Below are 12,635 nucleotides of genomic sequence, written 5' to 3' on the forward strand. Positions count from 1 at the left end.
CAAAATATTTTTAGGACTGATGAAATTTCACTTATATGGGTTTTTTAAAATGCTGCAGTGAGAAATAATGGGGAATTTAAATAGATCGGCCCAATATTTGCATAAGGATTCCAAGCCAATGTACATAATTTTCCGACTGTTAATGCTCAGCACTGGGCTCAGGCACTCTCCTTGCCAACCAGTAGACTTCAGTGCTGCCCCTGGCACACATCCCACCAGCAATCCGTCCCCAGCCCCAAACACTCCCAACTACTCTAGTCATGCCAGTTCAACCAGTGCCCCTTAAAACTTTACATAAACATTGACTTACACTGCAGTGTCTCTCTACTCTGCTTCTCACTAACTCTAAGTTATTTACATTACCCAAGCCTCAGTTTCTTTAGCTATAAACTGTAAAACAGCTGACAAAATACCTACCCGTCTTTATTGCAAACACAGGATGTAAGGTAGGCAAAACTCATAGAAGAGACTTTGCCCAATAAATATGATTATTAGGATTATCTTAACCCATGAAATAAATGGAGTTTAAATATTTTTTTAATATATAAGCTTCAATAAAGTTATACTTGTGTTAAATTGTTGGTTATTTTAGGTCAGTGGTTTTAAAACTCATTTAACAATGAAAGCTTTCTCAAAGAAAATTTTATGCAGAATAGAAGAGAGCTGGAACATCTGCAATTTACAAAGGGAATGAAAGCCCAGATGTCATTTGCTCATTCAGCTTCCTTCACAGTCCCTGCCGCCTGTGACCCCAGCTTCCCAGGGAGGTTCCCATGGATGCAAGGAACACACTTTTTAAAAACTATCATTCTTTTGGATAATAATTGATGCAACGTAAAATTATGGGGAGTAAGTCCCCACTGCCAAGAGGAACATGCTAATTTTAAAAAATGATCACTCTTTTCATTCTGAAACCTTAAGGAGCACTTGATGCTTTCAAAATAATGGCAAATTTCAAGATTTCTAGGAGCATGTACTTCTTGCAGGATGAAAACTGATGAATCTTTTAGAGGTGATGGGATTACGTCTCCATCCTCCCAACTCCCCGGCTCCCACATACACATCCACTTCTCCTTTCTAAGAAAGTCAAAAAAACCAAAAGCACTTTAGCAATCAAGGAGATTCTTTTTCTGCATGGCATCCCATGAGTTAGGGAATTAAACATTGGGAGCCCAGGTGGATTAGGGCCCCCCCAAAATATGCTTGATCACCAGAGTGCTGTTTCTTTTTTAAACAAATACTTTTAAGAGTCCAGACTCTCCAGTGTGCCACAGTCCCCACAAATCCCTATTATCCTAACAACTGCAGTATCTGCCTGTCCCCTGAAGGCATTTGAGCTTGTGACCCAGACAACAGGGCTTATAACATGGCTAGGCAACTTCCGTCACTCTGGATTCATAAGGAATTCCACTGCAAATGACATCACCAGATTGGGGGCTTTTTGCAGTATCTGACTATCTCTAAACCTGGTCATTTTGGTTAGGAAAGCGTTTTTTACCTGCCAGAAGACTTTTGGCATTCATTTGGTAATTTAGTCAACATCTATTTATTGAGAAAATATATTGTACTAGAGGCTGGGGAAACTGCACTGAATAGGACAGACCCTGCCTCCAAGAGGCTCCCTTCAAATAGAGGATCAAGTGAACAAGTGTTAGCAATACAATGTAACAACATAGTTTTAGAAACACCTAGCAGAACTATACAGGGGAGGGGCTGACAGGAAAGGCTTCTTAGAGGCAATATGGTTTAGCAAAGGTCTCAACAATGTAGGTTCACTAGGATTGAGAGGGGAGAGACTGGGGAGGGCAGGATGCAGGTGGGTGTTCCAGGTAGCACATGCAAAGGCCCAGGAGAAAGAGGAGGTGGCATGTGCTTTGAGGGACTGTGGAACGCTACTGTTAGTGTCACACCTGGTGCTCCAAAACTTATGTGGACGGAAACTCCTAAAACGAGGGGTGCATTTCAAAAGACACCAATCTACCCATGACCACATGAAAGAGAGTCTTTTCATACAGTAAAGGGTGGACACAGGCAGGCAATGCTGAACATTCTGCCAAATATTAAACTTCTAATTCATTAATAATTTCTAATATAAATATTAGATTTCTTATCATGCAGAGTCACACCCCTTGATTGAAAAACTCTCAATTTAACAAACATCTCTTTATTCACATATTCTTTATAAAGAAAAGGCATAATTATATTCTTAGGTGAAAAACAGTGAGGTCTCAAAAGAGTATAATACAACCCTTGGATACATATATTTACAGGCATATAGACATAAAAATTCTGAAAGAGAAAATTGTAATATATTAATAGCAGATGAGGAATCGTGTTTTTTTTGGGGGGGTGTATCTCTTTTTCTAATCTTTTTTACAAAAAAGAATAATTTCCTGTGTATTCTTAAAACCTCAGTTATATCTTCTCAATCCTCTCCTTGCTGAAAGCTCACCACCAGGGAATTCCACAGGGTCCAGGGCCGACCCACCAGGCTCCCTTGCTCTCTCCTTATGGTTCTTAACCACTGGCCCCAGAGACTCAGTCTCCTTTCCAATCCCCTCACCACCCACCTTATCCCTCCTGTTTCTTCTCCCACTAACTGCAGATCTGACTGCAAGTGAGATGAAGGACCAGAACCCCAAACCTTTGTGGTCCTAAAGAGTTTACTGCCAATCAGTGAGGGAGAAAGAACGAGGCAGATTTCAAGCATGACAAAGTAGAGGGAAGGAGTAAGTTCTCCATAAACGTATAAATTGTGTACAGTTGAGGCCCCTGGTTTATAGTTCTGGGCACACCCCTGAAATTAGGAGGCAGCCCTGGGTAGGAGCGTACGGCAGGCCCTGAACCCCGGATGGCTGTGGAGCTATTCCAAGGAGTCCAGGAATCAGAGGAGTTAAAAGGACCATTGTTAGAATAAATTAATCTTGCCAAATATAAACCACAAATTTTCAAGCATATGGAGATGGTGTTAATAATCAAATTCATAATGTCTAACACTTCCTTTCTCATTATTTCTCAATCAAAAGACACGAAAACTACTACTCTCAAGTAAGTTTCTACATAATTCTTTGAAGGTAGAGTCTCTCCCTGCTCAAAGAGGCAGAGAACTCTAGCGTAGAGGAATGAGCACCAGTTTCAATGGACGGAACAGAGTTTACACAGCAGCTTCATCATTTAACTGAGTAAATCTGAGCATGTTTCTTAAACTCTCTGAGCCTCAGTACATCCAAAAGTAAGGATAATAGTAATTCCATGAACCTTCCCATTAGGGAAAACTTAGTGAATCTGGTCTTCCAGTTGACCATCTGCTCCCACTCAGTCCCCACCTAAAGCCCACCAAGGCCAAATAGCAAATGTTAGGAGGCACTGCACCCCTCTGCCGACCTCTTAATGGTTTGGATGAAACGACAGTTAAATATAATTCAAGATAATCATGTACCATCTCTCCATAAGATGCCCAGTTGTTTTAATGGTAAAGTCAGTCTAGTTTACCTGAAATGACCCTATTAACTGGATAATTTAAGTTGATAAACACATTAAATCAAAACAGAGCAAGATTATTTTCATTTCGAATGCCCAACTGACATGTCTCAATGAGAAATACATAAGAAATATCAGCTTCTAACATAGTCAATGAAAACATATTTTTATTTTCAGGAAAAAACATCCTCTGTACCATTATCTACAAACCCATAAAGGGGTTATCATTAAAGGGATTATGATTACTATACTAAAATGATCCTTCATATATTGTCTGGTACAATAAGCTTTTGAGAAGACAAAGCAAACATGTCAACATTTGTACTAGCTGCTCCACATTAGATGTACAAGTCCCAAGTATTTAAATCAGAGACAAAAGAAAATACTATCCCTAAGTAGAGTAACATAGAAAACGAAACATGTCTTACTTTAAGAGCAACCATGGTACTTGCTCCCACAGTGAAAACTGATGTTATCTTGGTTAGTTAATTATTCATCCCAAGCCACTGGCCTTGCTCCTGGAGGCATTCAAATCTTCTCCACCTCTCGCTATGTTAATACTAGTTCACTAATTTGATGATAAAGAATCTTAGCGAAGTATCTAACAGATCTTAGAGATTAAGTATATGGTTCACTCCCTCATTGCACAGAAAGGTAAACTGAGGCCAGAAGAATTCAAGTACCTTATTGAAAATAATAAAGCTACTTAGTTGAAAAGCCTACCCAGGGCTTTCCCAGTCCACACCTCTCACTGGATGAACAGCAACCACTGTGAAACAGACAACTCATGTAGATTTCTACCTGATTGTATGGGGAATATTTTCAACGGGCCTCACAGCATATTTTAACTGTTAAAATAATCCAAGAGGATGTTAGTCACACACCAGCGCCCTCTGCATAGTAAGTACAGGAGCAGTATGAATTTAGTTGAATCTCCTCTAATTTAATTATTCATTTTATTCATAATTACAAAGATGATGGTACTACAGTAAGTGAAGATAGTGTAATTTTATTCTCCCCCACTAAGTACATATTATATGTTATATTTTGAACCAGTAAATCAAATCAATATACTAATCCCAAGGCTTAGGCATTCCGTACTTATGGGAAACCTCACAACTGTTTCAATTAAACCTTTTTAGAGAGGTAGATGACAACACGGATCGTAAGCATTTTAAAGGTTCACATTAATTCCAAGCTTTTTAAAAATGTATTAGAGACAAAAGCTTCTTTTGCAATTTATATGTTCATAAACGTTTCCATTAGCTAAGAGATATTTTGGAACGTGATCAAATGATATTGACTGTCAAGTCCTAACAGCAAGGCTAAATCTCTGACAGTTCTCATATGTGGCCACTGCTCTTTTAAACCACTGCGTCTCCAAAGGGCTAAAGGGAGAAAATTCTAGCTTAACAAGTGAAGACAACAACGCATATTTTAAAGGCTACTTTTCATATTAATTCTACCTCCCAAATACAAAATTGGATTTGGGCTACTTTCATGTCGTTAACAATTTAATATTAATATATCCGTCTCTCATTCTTCCTCCTCAAGAAAGAAGTTATACATTCCCACTACATAAAACTTCCAAATTCTTTCCTACAACTAAATGTGAAAACCAAAATCTCGCTCCTTAAAAAAAAAAAAAAAGAAAGCCTGGAGAACTGGCAGACTGCTTGTTTATGTCAACCTTCAGAAAACATGCAGCCCCAATTCACCAGGAAAATCATCACATGTGATCAAACTGTTTTGTGACATCTTACGTGTTTTATGCATTTCACTTCATACCCAGTATTCCGGTTTCCCACTCGCTTTACTCTGTCAATCCCCAAATGCCTCCAGAGCAAGCTGCTACTGTAGAACAGCTTTAACAGGAGGAGTATAAGAGTTCTGCTCATTGCCTGTGGTGTGATCTTAGAAACACTTGAATCAAACATATTTATTTCTCCTTTGCTATTTAAAACCGAGGGACTTCAGGTTTGGGATGCGGCTAAAGGAAAGCAACAAGGAAAAAAAAAAAACCCGAACACGGAACACGCTAAGAACAAAGGAAACACAAGCCTGTGAACAGGAAATGAAGCAACTCTAGACACATAAATACCTTTTGGGGCCGCCAAGGTAGGTGAAAGTAAAGGTGGAGTCTGAGTATCTGAAATCTGAAACGGAAAGTCCTGTTAAAAGCTACCCCTTGAGTGGATTTTTAACCCTGGTCAAGACTTGGGCCCCCTACTTGGTGGAGCCAAGGGGATGCCCGGCGGGGCGGGAGGCGAGGACTGGAGAGCCGAGAGGTCCCCCCTCGGCGCCCCACAGGAGGGGATGCTGCGCACCCCGGGCCAGGTGCCGCTGGAGGCCGCCCCCCGCAACAAGTGCCGGGTGCCATGGCAACGGTGGGAATTTCCCTGTCGGGGCGGCCGGAAGCGGCCCCCGCCGAGCTCGCGGCCACGAAAGCAAAATCCGATCCCTCGCCCGGGGGAGCAAAATGGACGAAAGGCGACCCCCATGCAGGAGCGCTGGGCGCCTCGGGAACCCCGGGAATCCCTTCTCTTTCCGGGGCAACGCACTGCCGGTCGGAGGGAACTGGAGGGAGCTGAAGGGGCCGGAGATCGGCCGAGCGCTGCCCCCGGGGGCCTCGGCGCCGGGCGCAGCCGCCGAGCGCAGCGCAGCGCAGCGGGCTCCATTCCCGGCCGCCGCCGCCGCTCAGCCCATTGCGCAAACCCGGCGGGTCCAACCCGCCCCTCTCGGCCGCTGCTGCTGAAACCCAGGAGGCGGGCTTGGACGCGCCGGGCATTCCCAAGGGGCTAAAGACACAGCGCAGGGCCCCTCCGCCAAGACCCCCGCTCGGGCCACCCGGGTTCTGCCCCAAAGCTGGTGGCTGCTCCAGACTTGGGGGAGGGGAGAAGGGGAGAGGCTGGCGCCCCCTCCCCCTTTTGGCTCCGGCTCTCGCTGCAGCCGCGGTTGCCTAATGAACCCCGGAATGGGGACGTGCATGCCACCCCCCCACCCCCAGCCACACACGTCGCGGTCTGAAAACTGGGAAGGGGTACGGCGGGCGGGCCGAGGAAGCGGGCGCCGGGTCCGCGGCTCCGGAAAGGCGAGAACTCACCTGCAAACAGGCAGTCCTTCTCTGCTCTGGACTTCTGGATCACGACGTCGATATCCTTCTGAATTCGCTCTTGCCTTGAACACATCCCCATTAAATAAATCCCTGGAAAAGAAGCAGCCGCGATTTCCACCCCACCCCACCCCCCTCGCACGCTTCCAGCTTTCGTAAATATTCAGTTAAAAATGAAACCTCTGGCCGAGGCAGGGGCTGAAGACGAAGTGATTTCGGAAGTGATCCTGGGTGAGAGAGGAGGAGGCGGTGGAGGAGGAGGAGGGGGAGGTCGGCTGTGCATTCCCAGATGTGACCGCCCAGCTGCTGCTCGCCGCTGCTGGATTCCAATTTCCTCCCCTCCTGACAATGGATGGTGATGACACCGAGTCTCACTTTCTCCCTCCCCCGCCCGGACCAACGGCCGTGCGGAGCCGAGGGTGCTGGAGACGGCTGGAGAGCGATCACCGGCGGGGCGGCGGGCGCCGGCGAGGGGCGAGCCCCGCTCCGCCCCCCGCGCGCACACCCCTCGCGGCCCGCACGTCGGCCTTCCACACCCGCGCACACTCGCGCCCGCGGGCGGCGGCGGCTGTGCCGAGGCTGCAGCAGCGCCGCGCGCCGCAGACCCTCCCGCGCCCGCCGCGCTCGCCGCCCGGTCACCCGGCCCCGGCCGCCGGGAATCTCCTAGTATCCGCCATCCCCGCGCAGGCTGGATGTCCCCGCCCGACCGCCACTCGCGCCGGGGCTGAGTGGGAATGTAGGTGGTGAAGACTCCCTGGGGCTCCCAGGCTGCCCCACCACCCCCACCACCACTTTTATGAATCCGACTCCACTTCAGAAGGAATTATGAGTCATATGGAAGACCCAAACCGGAGTGGCTGGGAGGGGGAGAGGGGAAAAGAAAAATCTTTAGAAATTGAAAATAAATAAATAAAACGAACAAATCTTTCCTTGTTGCCACATCAGGCAAGATGGAAAACGCCTTGAAATTCTCCAGACGTGCATCCTCCCGTGCCCTCACTGCCAGAGTCTTTTCTCCCAGATGGAAGTAGTTCAGCCCCTTCGGGGCGCCCTTTAGGAAATGCAGTCCCTTTTGAGGGACTTCCACTTCCAAAGACTCACCAGTTCTTCCCTCCGAGATATTTCCGTCCAGAAAAAATTGGCAGAATCAGCTGGCACGTGCCGAGGTCTCCCTAAAAGATGGATATTTGTTTGGCTTGTTTTAAAAAGCCACCCCTTTGCCGGACAGTCAAGGAAAAGCTCCTACAATTCTGTTGTCTTGTTGGGAAAGGAGATATTGCTCTGAGCCACACTTTCTGTTCTGCTTAAGGACACCTTTGGCTGATGTTGGTGCCCAGACTCTATATTGCCCTATGCCTAGGTCAGGCCTTCAATGGCACTTTTCTTGTTGATCTTTTCTCCAATGAGAAGGCTCCCCTGAGCAGGCCATGTCTCATCTGCTTCTGCATTCCCAGTGCCTGGTGCAGTGCCTGGAATATAGGAGGCCAAAATGTGGGCTGAATGCATAAGTGGTCGTGCCTTGCAGCCTCTTTTCTTTATAGGTACCCCAGTTTCAGACAGCTGCTTTATCAGCATAAGTACCCAAGAATTGTCAGACTGGCTCAGACCCTTAATCAATCCAGTTCTGGTTCTGAAAGTGGTAACATGTGTAGGAGAATTAGGAAGGATCACCATCTCTGATGGATTAAAATTCTAGAGAGACAAAAGCAATGAGAGATCAAATGCTCCAACTCCTTCATCTTGCAGAAAAGAAAATATGAAATGATTTGTTGTACAGCCTGGAACACACCACATTCGTTGTGAATCATAAGAGGAAACGTCCCCCTGCATCACCTGGACCACTGCAGTTTTTGATGTAGTAAAGCCACAGTCACGATACAGTGCATGTGCTGCTCACACCTCTCCTGAAACGCTTCCTGACTAGGGCAGGGCAGGTTCAAGGCCCTCCTGGGTACCCTGCTTTGTGTAGGACCCTTATCACTTTCTTCTCTTCCACATAGCCCTGAGTATCACACATACTTCCTTCTTCCATTCTGTGCCCTGACTTCTCCAAAAAGCTCAAAATCTTTCAAGTCACAAAAATTCGTTTTAGAGTTGTGTATCCACTGAGTTTGCATTCTCAAAGAAAAACCCTTACTACAAAGAAGTTTGAAATCGTTTTAAAGCTACCAAGTGTTTTTGTCTGGATCACCTCTTGGTCTACTACTTATTCCATAAAATAGGCCTTCTTGTGATTTGTCCTATATTTGTTATTTTTGGTCATGCTTCGCAGGCTGCCCTGTCTTTATTAAACAAAGCTAACCTCACTCTATTCATGCCCTTAAGGTGTGATATATTTAAATATTTTTAAATTTTAAGGGAGAAGACAAAAAATAAAAACTACCCTTTCTATCTTCAATGCATTTCTGCAAGATAAGTTTCTCTAATAAAAAGTATACCAAGGCATCAGTGTTACATGCTAGATCTTTATGTCCCGATTCTTTCTAACTGTGCTCATAGCCGGTATCCTATTTACTCTGTCTCACTTCAGACTCTTATTTAAACATTTAGATTATTTGTGCTCTTATTAAAAACTCTATGCACCTGTGAGATGAAGGGGTCATATGTCTACCTTAAACACTCATGTGCACCACACACAGTCACACTCACATGCATTCAGGATCATAGTACATAGAAGGCCCTCAAGCAGTTTGTTAAATCAATAGAAATCATCGTTCACCATGAGAAACAACTCTGAGGTATGTCATAGTAAATTGAAGATAATAATCTATATGTCGGATGATTAAGTCTAGTCAATTTAAAAGTCCCACCAGTTTAGAAAAACGATCCCAAGCCAACAGGTAGAATTTATTAGAGGAAAAATGTAAATTCCTCGCCTATGCTGAAAGACCCAACTGTAGAAGTGTAAGGTAATAGAAATGTGACATGAAATTCAACAGTGTGATGTAGGTATTAACTCACACTTATCCAGAACTTATTAGAGCAGCCTGATACTACTCTAAATGCTTTACATATATTAATTATTTAGTTCTCACAATAACTCTATATAGTAGCTGTTATTAGTCTTCACGTTTTACAAAAGAGGAAACTGAGGCACAGTGGGGATAATTAATTTGTCTAAGGTGGGACATAGACTGCAATGAACTTTTTCCTCTTTCCAAAACTTTGAGCAGTTGAACTGAACTTTAAGGAAAATAAATATTCAAATATCTCACTGGGGAGTAAACTGGCCCCCCCAACAGCAGCAGGCCGGGAGTGAAGCCAACAAGGGGCCCTGTAACGGATTCTGAGAGGGGCCTGGAGCCTGTGGGCTCTCAAAATAGCCTCTTTTAGTGGCAGTTATGTTTCCCTTTCTTACATTGAACTTCCTTTCCCAAATGAATCCCAGCCCTTGGTAAATCTTCAGAAAACTAGAAGCCTGAACCTCTGCCTTATTCCGTGGGGATTAAGAAAAGAGGATGGGAGGCAGGATCAGCAAAGAGGAGAACAGCCCCCTTTCCCAAATGTGTGATGATGGTGTATCAGCCGCAAATGCCCAGGGGAAAGCCCAGCAGCCTTGGTCGGCAGTGGACACAGCACTGTAATAGTTGGCCTTGGTGGTAGAATCAGAGTGAAAGAGAGAGAGAGAGAGGGTCCAAGGAGTCGCTATGGGAAGAAATCACTGAGGGGCTTTATGCCAGAGTGAGGAAGTAGGATTTTATTTGAGAGAAATGGGAAGCCGCTGGAAGGAAGGCGATCTCAAAATTCTTTTCAGTTATTAGATTTATCTGACTTCTTGCAAGGGTTCTGTAATGGAAAGAAGTCCATAAAATTCAAAATGCCAGGTAGGCCTAATTGGCCTCTTGTAAATAGAGTGGACTGGGGCAATTCTTTCTTTATAAAACTGCCAGTAGTTTTGCTTTGGGAGAAACTAACTCTGCTCTCCTGACCTCATCTGAGGGGGCTAGCAATCAAAGTATGACCAAACCAAAGCCAACTTTGAATAAACTTGACAACATGCAGGAGAATTTTAGGTGGTTTGATGTGAGATTTGTCCCAGTTTGGTCTTTTCCGTACCCCCTAAGCCAAAGTCAAATAGGGTAGCACAGGTCTCATGTTGAGGTTTTATGTCCCTTTCTAGCAACCTTAATGAATTTAACTGTCACCAGAGTTATAGCGTGAAACCTGAACTCCTCTTTCTAGTTCCAAGGTTCTCTTTAATTTAGTCCATTTATGTCTCATTAAACTTTAATTCCCATTTCTATCATAGACGCATACTTGGTCTCGTTAGATCAGATGCTGCACCATCCCACACAATCTCATTCTTCTCGGCTTGCTCTCACTCGTATTAATTCTACTTTGTTTTAAACATCTCTTCTTTTGTTTATTCTTAAAAGTGCATAAATACGGCATGAATATATTCTCAGTGCAAGCTATTTAAGACATACATTAGTATGGAGAGTAAAATGTGAAAATTCCCACCCATCCTAACCCCAAATTCCACTCCTCACGCTGAAGGTAACTAGTATCAAGAGCTATGTGGGACTCCTTCCATTCTTGTGTTCAGATGTCCACACGCAAATGCACATTCATTCATAGATTTATACATATACATTTTAACTTAAAAGGAATCACATGATACATGTCGTTTTACAACTTGATTTTTCCACTGTCTTGGAGAATTGTCTATGTGAATGCAAAGAGATCTAGCTCATTCCTTTTAGCCACTGCAGAGAATTTTACTGAATGGCTCCGCCATGATATTGTTTTAACCATGCCTCTGCAGCCATGATGGGTTTTTCAAAATGTTTTTTGATGAAAACTATTTGCAATAAATGCACATTTTAAGCAGTTTCTCTGGGATAGATTGCTAGAAGTGGAGTGACTGGATCACAAGGAACTGGCAATTTAAAAATTTGATAGGTGCAAGTAAATTGCTCGCAAAATTGCCTTATCACTTTATACTCCACCAGCTCTTTTCGAGAGTACCTAATTCTCTGCAACATTCCCAACAAGTGATACTATCATTCTACAAGTTTTTTTCTAATTGGTTGGATGAAAACTATTCATCTTGTTTTTACTGGTATTTCCCTGATTATTAGTGAGGCTGGGCATTTTTTCAAGTGTTTATTGGCAATTTGTTTAGTCTCTTGAGTACACAAGAATAATTGAGTGTGATTGCCTGTCATATCCTTTCTCTATTTTCTGTTGGGTTGCTAGCTTTTTATTATTTATTTATAGGCAAGATCTTTATATATTCTGGATAGCAAACCCTTTTCTATTATATATACTCTTTAGTCAGGCAGAAGTTCTAATTTTTTATTTATTGAAAATAATAAAAATTTAAAATTTAAAGCTCTCTCCGTCAGACTAAATACTACCTTCTTCAAAAGGTCTCCTGATTTCTCCAACTCACTAATATTCCCTCTTCCCTAAACTCCTCATTTCTAGACTGTAATTTCCTTGAAGGCAGGAACTGGTCTTACTCATCTTAGTAACTACCACAGAGCTTACAAGAGAGACTATTTTAACATCATGCACAGTATTTAAATGGATAATTATTGGACTGACTTCATCTTAATTATTGTCTTTTATTGCCATTTTAAATTCCTTGAAATTCAGGTTGCCCCTGTCACCTCTTCTTTGTTCCCACTGCCCCTAAGTAGCTCTTGGCCTAGTGCTGTGTCTGTTGGAGGTATTCAGTACATACGCATTGATCAATTTCATTTTGTTATGACTTTCGACATTTCATGCTTTCTTCATGACAGAGAAACGTTTCTCCAAGAATGTTTCGTGGGACATTTATTTTATATTATATAATGAGATTTCCCCCAAAATGTTTACAGATTCAAGTAAATTTGGGGGAAATTGGATTAAATAAGGCTAAGTTGGTTTATCTCTACTTAATTTGCGCCTATAACATGCCAAACAAAGATGGATATTTGGCGTTTCCAAAAAGTTTTAGATGACTTAACACTTGGGATTTTTTGTTTGTTGGTTAGTTTTTTGTCAGTGAACTGTGTTCCATGTAATTTCAATAATATATACTTTTTTTTAATTCAGA

The 12,635-nt window shown here is 43.3% G+C and overlaps 1 protein-coding gene across 2 annotated transcripts in view; it reads right to left on the reverse strand.

The window, feature by feature from the left end:
• The window catches only part of PARP8 (poly(ADP-ribose) polymerase family member 8), a 168,372-nt gene extending 161,225 nt beyond the window's left edge, over positions 1–7,147 (reverse strand). Inside the window, exons 1-3 of one of the 2 annotated variants that reach the window (XM_044779350.2) lie at positions 6,773–7,147; positions 6,584–6,685; positions 5,582–5,636 (exon numbers count right to left, since the gene is read on the reverse strand). In XM_044779350.2, the coding sequence (XP_044635285.1) occupies positions 5,582–5,636; positions 6,584–6,685; positions 6,773–6,875 (260 nt within the window). In that variant the 5' untranslated portion in view covers positions 6,876–7,147. The remainder of the gene's footprint in view (positions 1–5,581; positions 5,637–6,583; positions 6,686–6,772) is intronic. The other variant, XM_070519664.1, reaches the window with a different exon arrangement.
• Between the last annotated feature and the right edge of the window lie 5,488 nt (positions 7,148–12,635).

Source organism: Equus asinus, chromosome 10 (assembly GCF_041296235.1).
Source record: "Equus asinus isolate D_3611 breed Donkey chromosome 10, EquAss-T2T_v2, whole genome shotgun sequence".
Lineage (NCBI taxonomy): Eukaryota > Metazoa > Chordata > Mammalia > Perissodactyla > Equidae > Equus > Equus asinus.